An 18,980-nucleotide genomic window follows, 5' to 3' on the forward strand; every position below is an offset into this window, starting at 1 on the left:
ATAATAAATATAGGTATATATACAAACACAAATTTAATTTTTAAAAGAAAGCTGAATCATACTATATATATATATAGTATATATACATATACATACTAGATATACTCCAACAGTATATACACATACATATATACTCCAACAATATATATACAATATATATACATACGTACATATATATATATATATATGTACGTATGTATATATACTGTTCTACAACTTGTTTTTATTATTTAGTAATATATTGCAGAAATTCTTTCAGGTCAAGTATATTCAGATCCCTTCACCCTTTTTTTAATGCCAGCAGTACATTCCATAGTAAGGATAACTCATAATTTATTGAAATAGTCTCCTTTTGATAAATATTTAGATTGTTTGCATTTTGCTCTGCTTTTAGATAATACTGCAATGGATCTCTGGGCAGTAAATTAACTTATGCACTAATGGGAAATGTTTCTACAAATTAGATTCCTAAAAATTAGAATATTTACAAGTGCCACCAAACTGATATGTAACAATGTAAAGAAAAGAACAAATGAGAAAACATGTAAAGAGTATATAAATGCTAGGCTATGGATGATCTTATAACTGTCTAATCAGCCCTGGAAAGGATCATTAAACTTAGGTTCTCATTCTAGCTGACACCATTAAGCAGCAGTGTAGTACAGCAGGAAAGAAGATGTCAAAAAGATATGAGTCACACCAGCTATATAATCTGCTGTTGACAAAAATTTTAAACTGTCAAGTCTCAGATTCCTATTATTCAATAAATGCTTACTGAATGTTCTGTGTCAGGCTCTGTTCCAGGCAACAGGCTTTACACTAGTGAATAAAGGAGACAAAAAAATCCCTGCCCTTATCAGTTTACCATTGTAGTGGGAAGAGACATACAATAAGAGAATACTTGTCAACCATAAGTATATTCCTAACATATTATTTAATTAAGTGCTATGAAAAAAAAAGCAGATCAAGGTAGTGGATGGGTAGAAGTTGCATTTTTAATCATGGTGGTCAGAGTAGGCTTCACTGAGAACTAAGTAAAACTTTGAAAGAAATAAAGGAGTGAATTAGGACTTTATCAGGAGGAAGACTGAGCCTTCCTCATCTCCATCCCCCACCCCCAAAAAAGCCAATCAAAAGGCACTGAGGCAGAATAGGCAAAAGTGTGTCTAGTTTATTTAAAACAAAAAAACAAACAAATAAAAACAGAAAGGAGGCTGATTTGGCTGGAAAACAATGAAGAAGAGGGAAAAGTAGCAGGAAATGAGCTCAGGGAGGTAGGGTGGTGGCAGGCAAATCCTATAAGGCATTGTAAGCTACTGAAAGGTCTTTGGCTTTTACTCTAGTAAAATGGAGATCAGAAAAAAATACATATATTTGGCAAAGGGGTGAATAATTAGGTCCATGTTTTAACAGAAAGGACAAAGCGGAAAAAAGGCTTGGTAGAGGGGACTATGAATCCCAATCGAGGCATATTCTTGGCCCTGATTCACAGGCCCTGATTCACAGTCCTGTGGTGTGAACCCACTGTAAATAGGATCTTTTGGAGATATTATTTTAGTTAAGTACAGTCCAACAGAGTGAGGTAGGTCTTACTCCGGATTACCAGAGTCCTTCAAAAGCAGAAGAAATTCAGACAGAAAGAGAACGCCATGGGAAAGAGTTGGAAGTCGTCAAACAATGGAACCTGGAAGAGAAAGGAGAGGACATTGCCATGTGACAGGAAAGCCAAGAACCAATGTCAGCGAAAGAAATGTCAGCCAGCCAGAACAGTACAGACCCTAGAAGAAAGCAAGCCTCCTGGTCTCTGAAACAATGAGACAATATATTCCTTTGTTTAAGCTAACCCATTGTGGGGTATTTGTTATGGCAGCCTGGTAAATTAAGACATACAGAGGTCAATTAGGAGGCCAATGCAATATTGGCAAGAAAGGATGGCACTTTAGAACAGGAAGTAGCAGTGGATATAAGATATGATTAGATTCTTAATGCACTCTATTTTGGAGGTAGAGCCAAGATTATTTTCTGATGGACTGTTGTGGATATGCGAAAAAGAGAGACATCAAGGACAATGCCAAGGTTCTTCATTTGGAAGAACAGAGTTGTCATCAACTGAGCTAATGAAGACTGAAAATAGAGTAGATTTTAAAGGTGCAGGCAGAAGTTCTGTTCTGGACACATTAATTTTGAGATGTCCGTTAGATGTACAAATGCAGATGCTGAGTTGCAAGTTGGATGTAAAATTCCTAGTCAGCTCTAGTTTCAAGATGTAAAGTCATCAGCACAAAGTAGGTGCTTAAAGCCAAAAGATATGATTAAATTACCAAAGAAATGAGTATAAAAGAAAACAAAAGAGCTCTAGATGAAGATTAAGTGAGGAAGAGTTCGTAGAATTTCTATCAGTTGTTTCAATTCTTTCAGTGAGGGAAAAAACTAGATCATCAGCTGAGAGTAAAGAAGGAGCTGGTGATACTGGAAATTTGAGAATCAGAGAGGAAAAGATAAGAAGTAGTGGTATTGAAGGGTGAGAGAATATATGAGCTAGAAAAATTAGTATAATTATATAAAATCAGAATAACAGGATATCTCATGGAGATATTTCAAAAATAAAATAAGACTTTTTTTAAAAAAATAAAGGATCTAGCATAGTGTCTTACTCATAGAAGATAGTTAATAAACAGTAATTTCATTATTAATTAGCTGGGTAACCTCTCTAGGTCTATTTTCTTATAAGCAAAAGGGGGGGTTGGAGTAGTTGATTTTTAAAGTATCTCCTAGCTCCGAAGTTCTGACTATAATCCATGTATAAACACAAGAACCAACATTTATCTAAGCCAGTCAATTTAAAAGTCAATGTTGGTCTAGCTGAGAAAGTATGACTGAAAATATTACTTTACAGGTAAAAATCATACCTTAGACAGTGATCATCAGATTCTCAACATACCACAGCATACTAAGACCAAATAATAGGGTTGTGAAATCTGTATCTGTACACAATTGAGGAAACTACACATTTTCAAAATAAAGCTTTGATGATTTTTCTGTTGTCTTCAATATATAGTAATTAGGAGTCTCAAATTTTATAAATTAGATGAATAAAGGGGAAAAATTTAGTTAACTAGATAATGAAGATGTTATCATTTATAAGTTCTACTATTAGTGAGATTACTTTAAAAGTCATCTTGAAAGATCATATTACAATATTAATTCATAATTACTTTTCAAATGACAGTTGAAGTTATTGATGCTTTCAGAATAAAACAATCAATAACATTTACATTGTTTACACTGCTATATATTATAACTAAGTTTGTTCAACTTTGAGAAACATTTTTTAGTTTACTTTTCAATGTGCTGCCAAAAAGTTTTATTTCAGAATAAGCCTCCACAAAAAGGTTTTGACTTACAAACCTACTGTAAGTTTATGTGTCAACTTGGCCAAGATATGGTACCCAGTTAATCATTTGGTCAAGCAAGCCCTGGCCTGACTTTTACTGTGAGGATGTCTGTGTACTTAAATTATCAGTAGGAGGACAGCATCTATGGCTGATTACATCTACAATCAACTGAGGAGACTGACTTCAATAATGAGAGAAGTGTGATTCAATTAATTGAAAGCTTTAAAAGGAGAGTGATGATTTCAGCACTCAGAGAATTTCCATCCGTACTTCAGTCAGCCAACTTCTACTGGGAAATTCATCAGAAACCATCATCGGAGTTCCCAGTTTGTAGCCTGCCCTATACAGAGAATTTGGACTTGCCCATCTCCACAGCCAATGAGACAATTCTTATAAAAAACTCATAATATTTATAGGTATCTCCTGTTGATTCTGTTTTCCTAGAGAACCCTGACTAATACACCTCCCTTAAAGTTTAACTATAATGCCACAACTTACACAAACCAATGTTAGAGAATAACCTATTCTGAATGACTTTTTTTTTTATTATTAATTAAAAAAAGAATTAACAAAACAATTAGAAATCATTCCAATCTACATGTACAATCAGTAATTCTTAATAACATCACATAGTTGCATATTCATCATTTCTTAGTACATTTGCATCGATTTAGAAAAAGAAATAAAAAGACAACAGAATAAGAATTAAAACAATAATAGAAAGAAAAAAAACAAAAAAAACAAAAACAAAAAACCTATACCTCACTCTGAATGACTTTTTAGCTAAGTGAACTGATCCTTTTTGTAAGAAACTCTTTAAAGGACTCATTTTGAGGGACTTCTTTCTAAACTATTACATATTTCCTTGTCCTGTAAAATTGAATATACTGAATATTACTATTTTTGATAACACAAAATTATTACAGATTCAGAAAACTATTAATTAAATGGCTCCCTACTACTACACTTTACTTGAGTAATGTCAGCTGCTACCTGAATTATGGTTTCTATGTGGTTTTCACTGGTATTAGTGTTATTGCCTCCAACAATATCTCTCCACACTATTTGTTATAATATACTAGGAAACCAAAGCCAACTTTGTTCTTATGTGTGTAAGTAGTAACTAAACTTACTGAAATCCTTAGGTATTCTTTTCTACTCAAATGTCTTAGACTCAGCATTAACTTTTCTTTATGCCAAGACTTTTGGCAGTGCTGGCCAAAAACCTTCAATTATGACATCAGCCATGGTAAGCCAGTGATGATTTTTTCATATTAAAGACTTATAAAAACATATCTTTTCCTGCGTTGAATTAAGAGTAAAATCCCAGGGTAAGTGAAACTGAAAATTAAGCTCTTAATAACAGTGTATCATAGGGACTCCTGGATCACTTTACTGGGATTAACAATGCTTTGAACTATCACATTTTTACCAATAAAAATCATCCCTGAGACATAATACTCTTTGGTAAGTTCTACTTCCCATGAAATTTACTATAATAATCATCATCAAAAAATTCTACCTATAATGGTTAAGTAAAAGAGAAATTATATAAAAGCATATTTCTTATTAAGACAATGAGTTCTTTAAACACTATAAATACATATTACTAAAATGGTAAAAATTCAATAAGTTTAAGAACATTATTTTAATCCCCACATTATAATCTATAAATTGTTATCTCTTAGGGTGTCATCAGTCTATATATCTCAGAGATGACTTTCTAGATACATTTATGTCTGTACTAAGAAATTTTATAAAGGAATAAGATATCAAATCTATTTTCCCAAAGAAGTTTATTGAATAAGGTAACCAAAAAGTCACATGAATCATAAAGTAGTAAACATTTGTTTTTGGTTGCAAAGTCTCAGTTTTGTCACACCTCTTTCTAGCCAAAAGAAATCATCATCTTCAAGTGAGCCAGATGGGTAGAAAATAATTGAAGTTACAAAACATTGAAGGATGTATGTTGAATAAAGGAAGGTTATGTTAAGAAAGACAACAGGAGAGGGAGGCAGTGCAAGATGGCAGCATAGGTATATGTGAGTTTTAGACTATCCTCTAGTAAACAGGCAGGAACTGTCTGGAACAACTGTTAGCGGTCTCCTGTGACTGGATAACATTGCACTCCAGTTTGGAAGAAGTAGAAGGGCCAAGATCACAGCACAAAACTGTTAGTCTTCTGAGCCCTGGAGGCTGATGGTCACCCCCCACTGGTACTGTGGCCTGTCTTGGAATTACTTCACCCCCACCAAAGGAAAAGAAGCAGTTTTTACTAGGATCAAGGGAAGGTAGTTCAACCAAGCTCCAATTATGGAATTAATCAACAAATCAGGACTGCCAAATACAAGCTCTGAGCACAAACAAACCCTGGAGCAAGCATGAAAGGAACCTGAAGGTTTCTCCCTAGCAGAGAGGAGGTGGGGCTGAAGAGAAAGAAACAGAACAAAACAAAACAAAAACAGAGGCTCTGGAGTTGGTCCAGAATATGGAAAAGGGCTGTGCCCAAGAAAAGGGGCACAAAGAGACAGGTACCAACTTCAACTCTTGACTGGCAAACCCAGAGGGCTGGGCACTACTTTGCCAAAGGAGCACAAAAGTGATTGGAACAAGTAGAGCTAAGGAAACACTTCTGTGATCTCTGGAGCCAGCCTAAATAGTAACTTCTAGGTCTGTAATAGTCTGACACCTGATCATATAAAAACACTCATTTTACCTTTTCTTTTTAATTTGGCCTGTCATCTTCCCATCCGGTTAATAAAACATATTTAATCATTATCAATACTCAATTGACATGAAACTTGGGTGAGTGGGCATCTTTAGTGCTACTGTATGGCTCTTTCAGTGTTTTAACCAGTATTAAGTTTCTATTTTGTTTTTATAGTTATATATATATACTCTTGCACTGTTAAAACAATAACATGTCTTTTTTTTTTTTCAGTTAAAGAGACTAAAATTACATTTAAGTAGTCATTTTAAATTCGAGATTTCAATGAACTATATCTTTTACAGCTTTTTCAAGTGGGACTTTTTTGGCAAACATTTTTAAAATAATTATGTTTAAATTTTCAAAGTCCCGTTAACTAAGAAAAATATATTTCTAAGAATTTCAAAGACTTGCTGTTGAAAGCAATTCTGGGGATTCAGAAACTAAGTCTAGCCTTAATATTATTTTAAATATTTAGAAAGCAGTTTTTAGTGCACATTTTCAAAAGGATTTAAGTTTTTATAGGATCATTCAACAACTTACTTCAAAATTAAGGTCTCTGATCAATATATCTCCATTTGGCGTTGCTAAAGGTACATGATCAAATCTACAGAGAAAATTAACAAAAAGTTTTACAGTAAACAATAAACAAATGTAACCTGAAAGAGAAAGGCTACTATAACAATAAATGTTTATAGTGCCAAAGAACTTTTTCTGTACATACTTTATAATGTTATCTGCAATGATGATTTCTCCAGCACCAGGTATTAAGGGAATGACTTGTGATCCTTCAACACCTTAAATGGAAAATGAGTATTAAAGTATTATATTATGTCAGCAAAAACTTAAAATTATAACCTAATATTCATATTTACCCCTTTCCTGTTGTGAAACCATTGTGCGTTCATATTTGCCACGATTTAAATCCTTTAATACTTGCATCAATTCTGTAATCCGAGCAGTAAAACTAAAATTAAAAGAAAAAAAACCATAATCAATACTCCAAGGAGATCATACCTGCTATTTCATGTAAACCTAACTAAAGTTTCTAAAATTATAATTTAGCTTAAATGAAATAACCTAAAAGAATCTCATAAACAAAAATTATTAATGATGATATACTTACGTTTCAGTAGGAGGGTAGAGTATAGAAATGAGAGAAATTATTTCATAGGATTCCCCAAATCAACAGATACTTCATTAACAGACATATCAAGCAGGTTGTTTGCAGCTGGAATTTTTAGGAAGTTTCTAAACGATCCTACAAATAGACTGGTGCATTCCATAAATCCAAGAAGTATGGATCCTGAGTTCTGGTTGGAATAACCTAGGAAGCCATGTATACAACTGGCCTATTTGAGAAATTCATTTATTATGTGTACACAAAATGTATGTTGCCTCTCTACAAACATGAAAGAATTACACTGGTTCTCACTTTGAAGAGGGGGAAAGATGAAGAGTTCTTAATATTAGATGTAATACCCTCTGGCATAGAAAGGTATCAAAACTAATATCAAGAGGTTGGTGAGAATAAGAATGACATGATGGTCAAAGAGAAGACACTGCCTCAGAAGAGCAAAACCGGATTTTTCTGTGAACAACAAGCAGGAACCTCCTAAAGGAACAGAGGCACTCTATGTGCCATGATCAATAAGGCAAATAGCAATAGGTGGGAAGAATATTAGCATTCTCATGAGGAAAAAACTCCTCATAGTAGTTTACAATTCCCTCTATCTTTCCCTGAAGACCTTAACTGCCAGAGGGAGAGAAGAGGGAATAAAGAAGAGGAAATATGAAGATCAATCACAGACCTGGGAGAGATCTTAGGCTACTGAATTTCTTCAGGTGACCCAAGAGAGCCTCTTTTGTTGCTCAGATGTGGCCTCTCTCTCCAGCCAACATGACGAGCAGTCTCACCACCCTCCCCCTCTCTGCGTGGGACATGACTCCCAGGGGTGTGGACCTTCCTGGCAATGTGGGACAGAAATCCTGGAATGAGCTGAGACTCAGCATCAAGGGACTGAGAAAAACCCTAGTATGAGATGAGAATTAACATCAAGGGATTGAGAGAACCTTCTCGACCAAAGGGGGAAGAGTGAAATGAATCTCAGTGTCAATGCCTGAGAGATTCCAAACAGAGTCGAGAGGTTATCCTGGAGGTTATTCTTACGCATTAAGTAGATATCACCTTGTTGTTCAAGATGTAGTGGAGAGGCTGGAGGGAACTGCCTGAAAATGTAGAGCTGTGTTCCAGTAGCCATGTTTCTTGATGATGATTGAACAATGATATAGCTTTCACAATGAGACTCTGTGAATGTGAAAACCTTGTGTCTGATGCTCCTTTTAGCTACTACATCAACAGAAGAGTAGAACATATGGAATAAAAATAAATAATGGGGGGAACAAATGTTAAAATAAATTTAGTTTGAAATGCTAGTGGTAAATGAAAGTGAGGGGTAAGGGGTCTGGTATGTATAATCTTTTTTTTCTCTATTATCATTTTATTTCTTTTTCTGTTGTCTTTTTATTTCTTTTTCTAAATCGATGTAAATGTTCTAAGAAATGATGAATATACAACTATGTGATATTAAGAATTACTGATTTATATGTAGAATGGAATGATATCTTAATGTTTTGTTAATTTTTTTTAATTAATAAAAAAAATTAAATGAAAAAAAAATCTCTTCAGGTGACAGAAAACCTGAAATTTATGGTGCTTTTTACATTGTGTTTTTTAGGCAAGTGCCATACTCTTTATATTAGAGCTTGAAATAACAAAATATTTAATTCCACTGAATGGTCTAGAACAATTTTACTACTAGCCAATACAACAATATTTACAATTGCTCCTACAGATACCACAAGTTGAGTACCACTGACTTCCCATTTTTTCCCATTCAAGTCAGTATCATATTTGTTCATCTGTTTGGCTAGGATACTAGTATCAAATATCTAAGAAAAAAAATTATGTGGGAGAGGGGATCTGTTCATTAACTGAATTTTCTGTGAATTAAGAAAAGATTGGTGTGATTCAATACTTCTCAACTCATCAAACACCAGTGTCCATGGAACAACAGCTTGAGAACCACCACTTTAGCTCAAAATAGCCGTCTTACAGAAACATGAAAAGTTCACTGTCAGAAAAAAATATTCTTCAATTTTCTATCAAAACCAGATTTCTGAAGTAGGAAATGAGGCTTCAATAGTTCCCTTATCTTAACCTCAATTGGGTGCCTTCATAAGGGATACTATATTTTTAAAAATAGTTCTTTACAATTGTTCATTATTACTAAAATCTTACCCAGCCAATCTAGTCATTTCACGACCAGCCAAAACTATTCGACCCAGAGCTTGAGACATTCGTAAAAGCATTCTTCCACTCTGGTAGTAATCCTTAAATAGAAATAAATGTGGTTTTCACTTACATTTCTAAGATTAAAAACAACGTGCTAAGCTTTCTTTACTTTTATTTTAAAGTTTTCGTTACATTATTACTGTGATCTTACCTCCAGAAGTTCCGAATGTGTGCTCTCGACATGTCGAGGATGAGATAAATCCAGGAAAGGACGACTAACAACAAGGTAACCCACTACAGTGGCAAGGTCTGAAACCAACAGTAAAGATTCAAAACGTTAAAAAAAGTTCACTTTCTCCACAAATCTCATTCCAGCATCTCTTTTAAAAGATACTTACACTTAGCAATTATGCTATCAATGAAGCCCATAGAGAACCGAAACAAAATGAAATTATGTAGGTGCTCCACCTGGCAAAAAGCAAAAACAACAATAAAAATGTATTTTTTCTCTATATAAGAAAACAAATGAATCTACTATGAAGCTAAAACAAACTTGTGTTAATCATTTAGTCAACAAATATTTACTGAGTGCTTATGATTTCTAATTATAATGTACATCAATCACTCTTTGTTGAGCACACTGCTGATTTGAATGGCAGGTGTCAAACACTTCTTGAAACCATTTTTATGCAGAGTAGAAATTACACAGATTGTAATAATGTGGTGTTCCTTGCATGTAATGGTACAAAGCCACTGTATTCATAATACTGTCAGATATATATACCCCCAAATTGACAAACAACAAAAGCAAAGAAGAATGGAGGGATAAGTGAATTTGAGATCGGTACTCAATGTTTTGCTTTATTTGGAGACACCTTATCTGTGCTTTCTCTAAGAAAAAGAGTTTGCTCTGAACTGAATGATAATGTAAATTAATGCCATATAGCTTAAATCTCCAGCTTTAATCTGAGAATGCATTATCTCAAAAATACAAATCAAAAATGGTTTTTTCATTCTGGATGTTTAATGTTCTTCAATCTTTCACCTTATCACATTTATTAAAGGCCCTGCATGGTCGGGTACTGGACTCCTCCTTCAGCCACATCTGCTTCTTCTTTGCTCCTTCTCACTGAACTGCAAAAACACTGGTTTCCTAAACATGACTTAAGACTTTCTTCTTGCTGGAATAGATTTTTCCTCGTGCTGGAATAGTTTCTTCCTAGATTTTAACATTTTATGACTAACTCCCTCACTTCACACAGATTTCAGATGAAATGTTATCCCCTCAAAAAACACCTCCTTGGCCATCCTATTTAAACAACAGCCCCCATCATAAGCAATTCCTTTATCTTGGTCTATTTTTTATCACAAAATTTAGTACTACCTGAAGTTATATAAAATATCCAGTTTTTTACATACTTACTGTCTCTTCCACTAAAATGTGGGCTTCCTGAGAACAGAATAATTTGCTCTTAGTATCCTCCACAACTAGAACAGTACCTGGAACATTTATTCAATGAATATCATGTGCCAAGTATTGTGCTCAATGTTGCAGATAAAACAATGAATTGAACAGATCAAGTCCCTGAGCACAAGGAGATTAAATTCTAATGAAAGAGGCAAACAAGCAAACACACAAGATAACTACAGATTGCAATATATGCTCTTAAGGAAACAGATGACTACGACGGAATAACTGAAGGAGGCCATTTCAGATAGGTTAATCAAAGACAGCAAGGCTCAATAAGTTGTTAACATTTGGGCTGAAACCTAAAGGAGAAGAATAAGCAAGCCATGTGAAAAGCGAGCTGATGACCAGCATTCCTTAGGAACATTACCGTACGCATTTTATCAGTGAGCACTCTAAAAATCAGAAAGTTCAGTCATGTTAAATATTGATAAGGGAAAAACCCAGTTCCTGAAATAATGTAAAACAACTTTTTAAATCTTTTTTAATCAACTGAAATATGTTTTTAATTTCATAAACTTCCACTAAAGTGTAAACTCCTTGAAGGATAAATTTTGTTCTTTGTGTTCAACACAATATCATTAGCACCTAGAACAAGCATTGGTACCTACCTGGCATGAATAATGAAAACAATGTTTATATTCTAAAACAGGGGTCGGTAGACCACAGTCCATTGTCCAAATTCAGTCTCATGCTTATTTTTATAAAATGATATTAGAACACAGTCATTTCCCATGTCAGTGTTGAAATCATCAGAGACTGTATGAGGAGCAAAGCTTAAAATATATACTAGCTTACCCTTTATAGAAAAAGTTTGCTGATCCTACTCTAAATAATAATCTTCACTGATTATTATTGTCATTAATGTTACAAGAACAAATTCTTTGTGTGAGAATCACTGAATTTATCACTGAGGACTCCTAAGCAATCTTTTCAAAGATACACAGATGATTATTTTAAAACCTACCCAATTATCCCAATTGTATAGATTAATAAATTCATATGATAGTTTTTAATCTCTCATTTTTTTATTAAAAGCACCATAAAATCCTTTATAGCTATTTAAAAATAAATATCTTAAAGATATGTATTATATGCATATGTATACATACATACATATATATATATTTTTTATTAGGCATGTGTAAACAGATTGTGCATAAGCCAAAAAAAAAATGTCCGTAAATACCATGAGCTTCAAGCATGTAATCTTACCAGTTTTCGGAAGACTGAATGGATTGTCTGCTGTTCTCTTTTATTCCCATTGTAAAAAGCAATTTCTTCACTATTAAAGAAAATAATTTCATAGTTAATTATAATATTACCTAAGCCTGCAAAAATATTTGATATAAAGTGTTTAATGATTGAATGTTTGCATTTAATTGGATACTTTTTGACTAATAGCTTACCTGGTACATATTTTACCAACATAAAACTGAAGAATTATTCTTTATGAACTTCACAACATATTTCCACTGGCTAAAATACAAAACTACAGATTTCCTATCTGCCTGAACCCCTCAGAGACACTGAAATCATACTTCCTGGTATTTGTGCCTGGATCAGTGTTACTGAGTTCTGCTTAGGATAGAAATCAAACTAGTTACATAGTTGCAAAAATCAATGTTTCAAATACATTTCACACTTTTGTGTGATGCGGGTAAAGAGGCTCCCCTTTTTTGAAGGGGTTAAAGAGAGTCTCCTTTCATAAGACACTTCATAATTAGTATTTAAAATATAAAAGCAATTCTTAAAAATTACATAGCTCCCTCCCCCTTGGATCCAGAGAGAAGAGGGGAAAAAAAGGAAATTTTTCTATTTGGTTCAATTAATGTTATATAATTCCTAAGCTTGAGGTATTATACTCGGGTTCACTGTATTTACTTATAATTACCACATATATTTTAAGAAAAGTATTTTCCTCAAAAAAGTATATACATGCTTTTTTTTCCTTTGTTGAAATAACCATGAGTAACAGAAGAGACTTTCCTAAATTAAATAAAGTTGATTTAAAAGAGGAAACAACTTGTCAAAGTTATCTCCATAGTTAAATGAGATACTCTATAATAATGATAAGCTACCATTACAAAATACCTACCAAGTGCCAGGAATGTCTTAAGTACTTTTTATATAAACGGCTCTCAATTCATGCTTCAACTCTCTCAGGTAGGAATGTTAAACATAGCTAATGACACCCGCCTGTCTGATTTCAGGGGGAAATCTCTGCCCATGCCTCCTACTGGCCAGTATGGCCATGTTTTGTTTTGAAATCCTGCTCCAGCTCAGCTGATCAGAGCTCAGAGATGCACACCAGACTCATAGATTGCACAGCAATCTAGACCACAAGTAGCCTAGCTGGAAAAGATGTGCTCAGCTAATTCTTAGGAATCTGAAATAAGGCATGGAAAGAAATCGCCATGACATACTGGAAGGCAGAGCTGGGACAGGCATTACAAACTACAATAGACCCAGAAAGGAGGAAGAAGAGAAGACAAAAGCTAGAAAAATAGGTAGCAATGCCATGACATATAAAAATTCAGACAGAAATGTAGGTAAGTCCTGACTGTTTCACAGTGCCAGTTCCCAGGAGGCCTGGGTGCACAGTCGTTCTTATTCTTGGGACCCCCACAAACTCACAACTACGCTTTTTTTGAGGTGGCTTGAATGGGTCCACAAGAGCCACAAGAATCTCGACTAGAAAAAAGGGCACTTAATAACTGAAAAAACAGGTTCCAAGTAAAGTAAATTTACAAAGCTATCAAATGAAGGAGCCAAGGTTACAACTCATAACTGACCCTAAAGTCACAGTCTTTCTATTATACTAGTATGATATAACCTTCCCAGCAAAGTACCTATTACAACAGAGGAAAGTAAATATTTACATAGGAGTCTAGAAGACATGGCTGAAGCAGACTTCAATAAACACCCATTATTTCTTTAAAGCATCTTTTTTCCCTTAAAAAATTTTATATGAATTTAAACTAAGTGATGATACTGTGAACCACTGATTGCATACTTCGGATGCACTGCATGGTGTGTGAAATATAACTAAATAAAACTACATTAAAAACATTCATGTGAATTTAATATTCTACTCAACAGGTAACCAAATTTTTCAGACAAAAACAAGTTCCATACAACCTAACCCTTCAAGTAATATTAACTTTCCACAAAGATGTATAATGTTTTCCCTCTGCTTCACATTTTCCTTAGCACAGTGATACAGTTCCCCAGGGTATGAGAACTCCAGGTTAAGAAGCACAGTTCTCTATCTATAATTACTTTTCTTGTATCATTGTACCTTCTCTGCACATCTAATCATATGGAAGATGAGGTAAACATTCTCTTTCCCCTGAAATGAGTCATTTTAGCCCCAATCCAAAACCTGAAAGAAACCTTTTAAACGACATAAATACACAAGTCAAAGAAGCTCAACGAACTCCAAATAGAATAAATCCAAATAGGTCTTCTCCAAGACACATACTAATCAGTCTCTCAAATGTTGAAGAGAAGCAGAAAATCCTGAAAGCAGCAAGAGAAAAACAATCTATTACATACAAGAGAAACCACATAAAACTGAGTTCAGACTACTCAACTGCCACTATGGAGGCAAGAAGGCAGGGTATGATATATTTAAGATTCTGAAAGGGAAAGACTTTCAGACAAGAATTCTGTACCGAGACAAGTTGTCCTTCAAACCTGACAGAGAGATTAAAATTTTCATAGATGAACAAAAGCTAAAAGAATTTGTCAACAAGAGACCAGCCCAACAAGAAATACTAAAGGGAGTTCTGCCAGTTGAAAAAAAAGACAGGAGAGGGAGGTCTGGAGGAGGGCACAGAATTGAAGAGTACCACTAAGGGTAACTTAAAAGATGAGAAAGAGGGAAAACAAATAAAATCCAAAAGAGAAGATGGTGGATTCAAGAAACACTTTTCAGTAGCAATTTTGAACACTAACAGACTAAACTTACCAATTAAAAGATGCAGATTGGTAGAATGGGTTAAGAAATACAATCCAGCTATATGCTGCTTACAAGAGACTCATCATCTTAGATACAAGGATACAAAGGGACTGAAAGTGAAAGGATAGAAAAAGATGTTCCACTCAAGTTGTAACCAAAAGAAAGCAGGAGTAGCTATATAACATCAGACAAAATAGACTTTAAATGTAAAGATATAACAAGAGACAAAGAAGGACACTATATATTAATTACAGTGACAATTCACCAAGAAGAATTAACAATCATAAATGTCTATACTCCCAATTAAGGAGCTCCAAATTACATGAAACAGACACTGGCAAAACTCAAGGAAGTGATAGATGTTTCACCAATAATAGTAGGGACTTCAGTACACCACTCTCCTCTATAGAAAGAACAACCAGACAGGAGATCAACAAGGAAACAGAGAATTTAAACAACTTGATAAATGAATTAGACCTGACACATATATAGATCATTACACCCCAAAGCACCAGATAGACATTTTCTCTAGCACTCATGGAACATTCTTCAGGATAGATCATATGCTGAGGCACAAAACAGGTCTTTACAAATTTGAAAATATAGGAATTATTCAAGGCACTTTCTCTGATCACAATGCAATGAAGCTGGATCTCAATAACCACCAAAGAATGAGAACATATGCAAATATATGGAGATTAAGTAACACACTCTTAAACAACCAGTGGGTCAAAGAAGAAATTGTTCTTAAACAATTTTTTTTTTTAATTTAAAAAAAAAGAAGAAAATGTTAGAGAAATCAGTAGTTATCTACAGACTAATGAAAATGAGAATATAACATATCAGAACTTATGGAATACAGCAAAGGCTGGGCTGAGAGGGAAATTTATTGTCCTAACTACCTATATTAAAAAACAAGAAACAGCAAAAATCAATGACTTAATTGCTCATCTGGAAGAACCCAAAAAAGAACAGCAAATAAACCCCAAAGCAAATAGAAGAAGAGAAATAGCAATGATTAAAGCCGAATTAAGTGAATGGGAGAACAAAAGAACAACAGAATGTATTAATAAAAACCAAAAGTTGTTTCTTTGAGAAAACTGATAAAATTGATGGGCCTCTAGCAAGACTGACAAAGGAAAAAAAGAGTGAGAATACAAACGGAAAAAAAAAATCAGAAATGAGAAGGGGTGTGTTACCACAAACCCTGAGGAAATAAAAGAAATCATAAGAGGCTACTATGAACAACTATATGCCAACAAACTAGACAACTTAGATGAAATGGACAAATTGATGGAAACACACAAACACGCAACACTGACTCAGGAAGAAACAGAACTCAACAAACCAATCACAAGAGATCCAATCAGTCATCAAAAATCTTACTACAAAGAAAAGCCTAGGGCCAGATGGCTTCACAGGGGAATTTTATTTAACATTCCAAAAAGAACTAACACTAATGCTGCTCAAACTTTTCCAAGAATTTGAGGAAAAAAGGAACACTACCTAACTCATTTTATGAAGATAGTATCATTTTTAGACCAAAACCAGGTAAAGATGCTATAAGAAAGGAAAACTTAAAGCCAATCTCTCTAATGAACATAGATGCAAAAATTCTAGCAAATTGAATCCAACAATGCATTAAAAGAACTATATACCATGACCAAGTGTGGTTTATACTGGGAATGCAAGGATAGTTCAACACAAGAAAATGAATTAATGTAATACAACACAATAACAAATCTAAAGGGAAAAATTACATGATCATCTCAATTGATGCTGAAAAAAGCATTCGACAAAATTCAACATCTTTTTTCTGATAAAAACACTTCAAATGATAGGAATCAAAGGTAATTTCCTCAATATGGTAAAGGGCGTATATGACAACCAATAGCCAGCATTGTAGTCAATGGAGACAGACTGAAAGCATTCCCTTTAAAATCAGGTACAAGATAATGATGCCCACTGCCCCCACTGTTATTCAACATTGTGCTAGAAGTTTCAGCTACAGTAATCAAGCAAGACAAAGAAAGAAAAGACATCGAAATTGGAAAGGAAGAAGTAAAACTTTCATTATTTGCAGATGACATGATAGTATACTTGGAAAATCCTGAGAAATCTACAACAAATTTACTTCAGCTAATAAATTCAGCAAGGTGGTGGAATATAAAATTAACATGCAAAAATCAGTAACATTTCACAAGCAATGACTGAACTGAGGAGGCAGTTAAGGAAAAACTTCTAATCAAAATAGCAACTAAAAGAAGCAAGTACTTAGGAATGAACTTAACTAGGGATGTAAAGGACTTGTACACAGATAACTACTTAACATTGCTAAAATAAATCAAAGAAGATCTAAATAGGTGGAAAGACATTCCCTGCTCATGCAGAGGAAGGTTAAATATGGTTAAGATGTCAATTCTAGCCAAATTGATCCACAGATTCAAATACAGTACCAATCAAAATTCCAACAATCTATTTTAAAGACTTGGAAAAGCTAGTTACCAAATTAATCCGGAAGGGAAAGAGACCCCAAAGAGCTAAAAGCATCCTAAAAAAGAAGAACAGGGGGACTTCCTGGAAGATGGCGGCTTAGTAAGACGCGCGGATCTTAGTTTCTTCTCCAGGACACCTACTAGGGGAGTAGAAACGATACAGAAAGCGCCCAAAGCCACAACAGAGATAAAAAAGACAGCGTACCCCATCCTGGAACGGCTGGCTGGCTGAGAGAAGCAGCTCGGGTGAGATCGCCGAGGCGCGCGGGCCTTACCGGGCGGGGTGGCAAGCGGCCGGAGTTACTCCCTTCCCCCTTCCCGGGCCGGCTGGGAGAATTGGAGAGGTGGTCCCCTGAAACCAAGGCGACTGCCGCCCACACCACGCGCAGCCCCCGGACCAGCTGAGAGAATTGGATCGGAAACCCCCAGGCCGCGGAGAACGGTGACGGGTGGGGGAGGCCCCTTCCAAACCCGTGACTCCCGGGGAACGTGCACTCTCTCGGGCGGGCCGCTGCCGCTGGCGCCCTCCCGCCACGCTTGTTGCCCAGGGCCGACTAGGAAATTCGGACGGGCTCTTTCCCTGGCTGCGGCGACCAGCAACCCTCCCTGCGTTCGGACCCCGGGCCGGCTCAAGCCGTTTCGGCTAGCGAACCCCCCGGACGGCGAGAGTTTTCCAAAGTTTAAGGTCCCACAGCACCTTTTACTGGTGGGACCCGCAGACAAACGTGTGCCACGAGCGCCACCTACTGGGCAGGATAAGAAAAACAGAACCCAGAGATTTCACAGAAAAATATTACAACCTTGCTGGGTCCAACACCAAGAGAAATCTGAATAAATGCCCAGACGCCAGCAGCAGAAGATAACTGTCCACGCTCAAAAGATTGAGAATATGGCCCAGTCAAAGGAACAAACCAATAGCTCAAATGAGACACAAGAGCTGAGACAACTAATCCTGAATATACGAACAGAAATGGAAAACCTCTTCAAAAATGAAATCGATAAATTGAGGGAGGACATGAAGAGGACATGGGCTGAACATAAAGAAGAAATAGAAAAACTGAAAAAACAAATCGCAGAACTTATGGAAGTGAAGGATAAAGTAGCAAACATAGAAAAAATAATGGATAGCTACAATGATAGATTTAAAGAGACAGAAGATAGAATTAGTGATTTGGAGGATGGAACATCTGAATCCCAAAAAGAAACAGAAACTATCGGGAAAAGAATGGAAAAATCTGAACAGGGTATCAGGGAACTCAAGGACAATATGAACCGCACAAATATACGTGTTGTGGGTGTCCCAGAAGGAGAAGAGAAGGGAAAAGGAGGAGAAAAACTAATGGAAGAAATTTTCACTGAAAATTTCCCAACTCTTATGAAAGACCTAAAATTACAGATCCAAGAAGTGCAGCGCACCCCAAAGAGATTAGACCCAAATAGGCGTTCTCCAAGACACTTACTAGTTAGAATGTCAGAGGTCAAAGAGAAAGAGAAGATCTTGAAAGCAGCAAGAGAAAAACAATCCATTACATACAAGGGAAACCCAATAAGACTTTGTGTAGATTTCTCAGCAGAAACCATGGAAGCTAGAAGACAGTGGGATGATATATTTAAAATACTAAAAGAGAAAAACTGCCAACCAAGACTCCTATATCC

At 35.3% G+C, this 18,980-nt stretch overlaps 1 protein-coding gene across 6 annotated transcripts in view; it reads right to left on the minus strand.

Annotated features, from left to right (window-relative positions):
* The window catches only part of ABCD3 (ATP binding cassette subfamily D member 3), a 116,041-nt gene that overhangs the window by 16,264 nt on the left and 80,797 nt on the right, over positions 1–18,980 (minus strand). For all 6 annotated transcript variants that reach the window (XM_077120198.1, XM_077120199.1, XM_077120200.1 and 3 more), the window contains 7 exons: positions 12,081–12,150; positions 9,796–9,865; positions 9,609–9,706; positions 9,404–9,495; positions 6,978–7,069; positions 6,827–6,899; positions 6,646–6,709 (listed from right to left, as the gene is read on the minus strand). In XM_077120198.1, the coding sequence (XP_076976313.1) occupies positions 6,646–6,709; positions 6,827–6,899; positions 6,978–7,069; positions 9,404–9,495; positions 9,609–9,706; positions 9,796–9,865; positions 12,081–12,150 (559 nt within the window). The remainder of the gene's footprint in view (positions 1–6,645; positions 6,710–6,826; positions 6,900–6,977; positions 7,070–9,403; positions 9,496–9,608; positions 9,707–9,795; positions 9,866–12,080; positions 12,151–18,980) is intronic.

This window comes from Tamandua tetradactyla, chromosome 11, assembly GCF_023851605.1.
Source record: "Tamandua tetradactyla isolate mTamTet1 chromosome 11, mTamTet1.pri, whole genome shotgun sequence".
In the NCBI taxonomy this organism is placed as follows: Eukaryota; Metazoa; Chordata; class Mammalia; order Pilosa; family Myrmecophagidae; genus Tamandua; species Tamandua tetradactyla.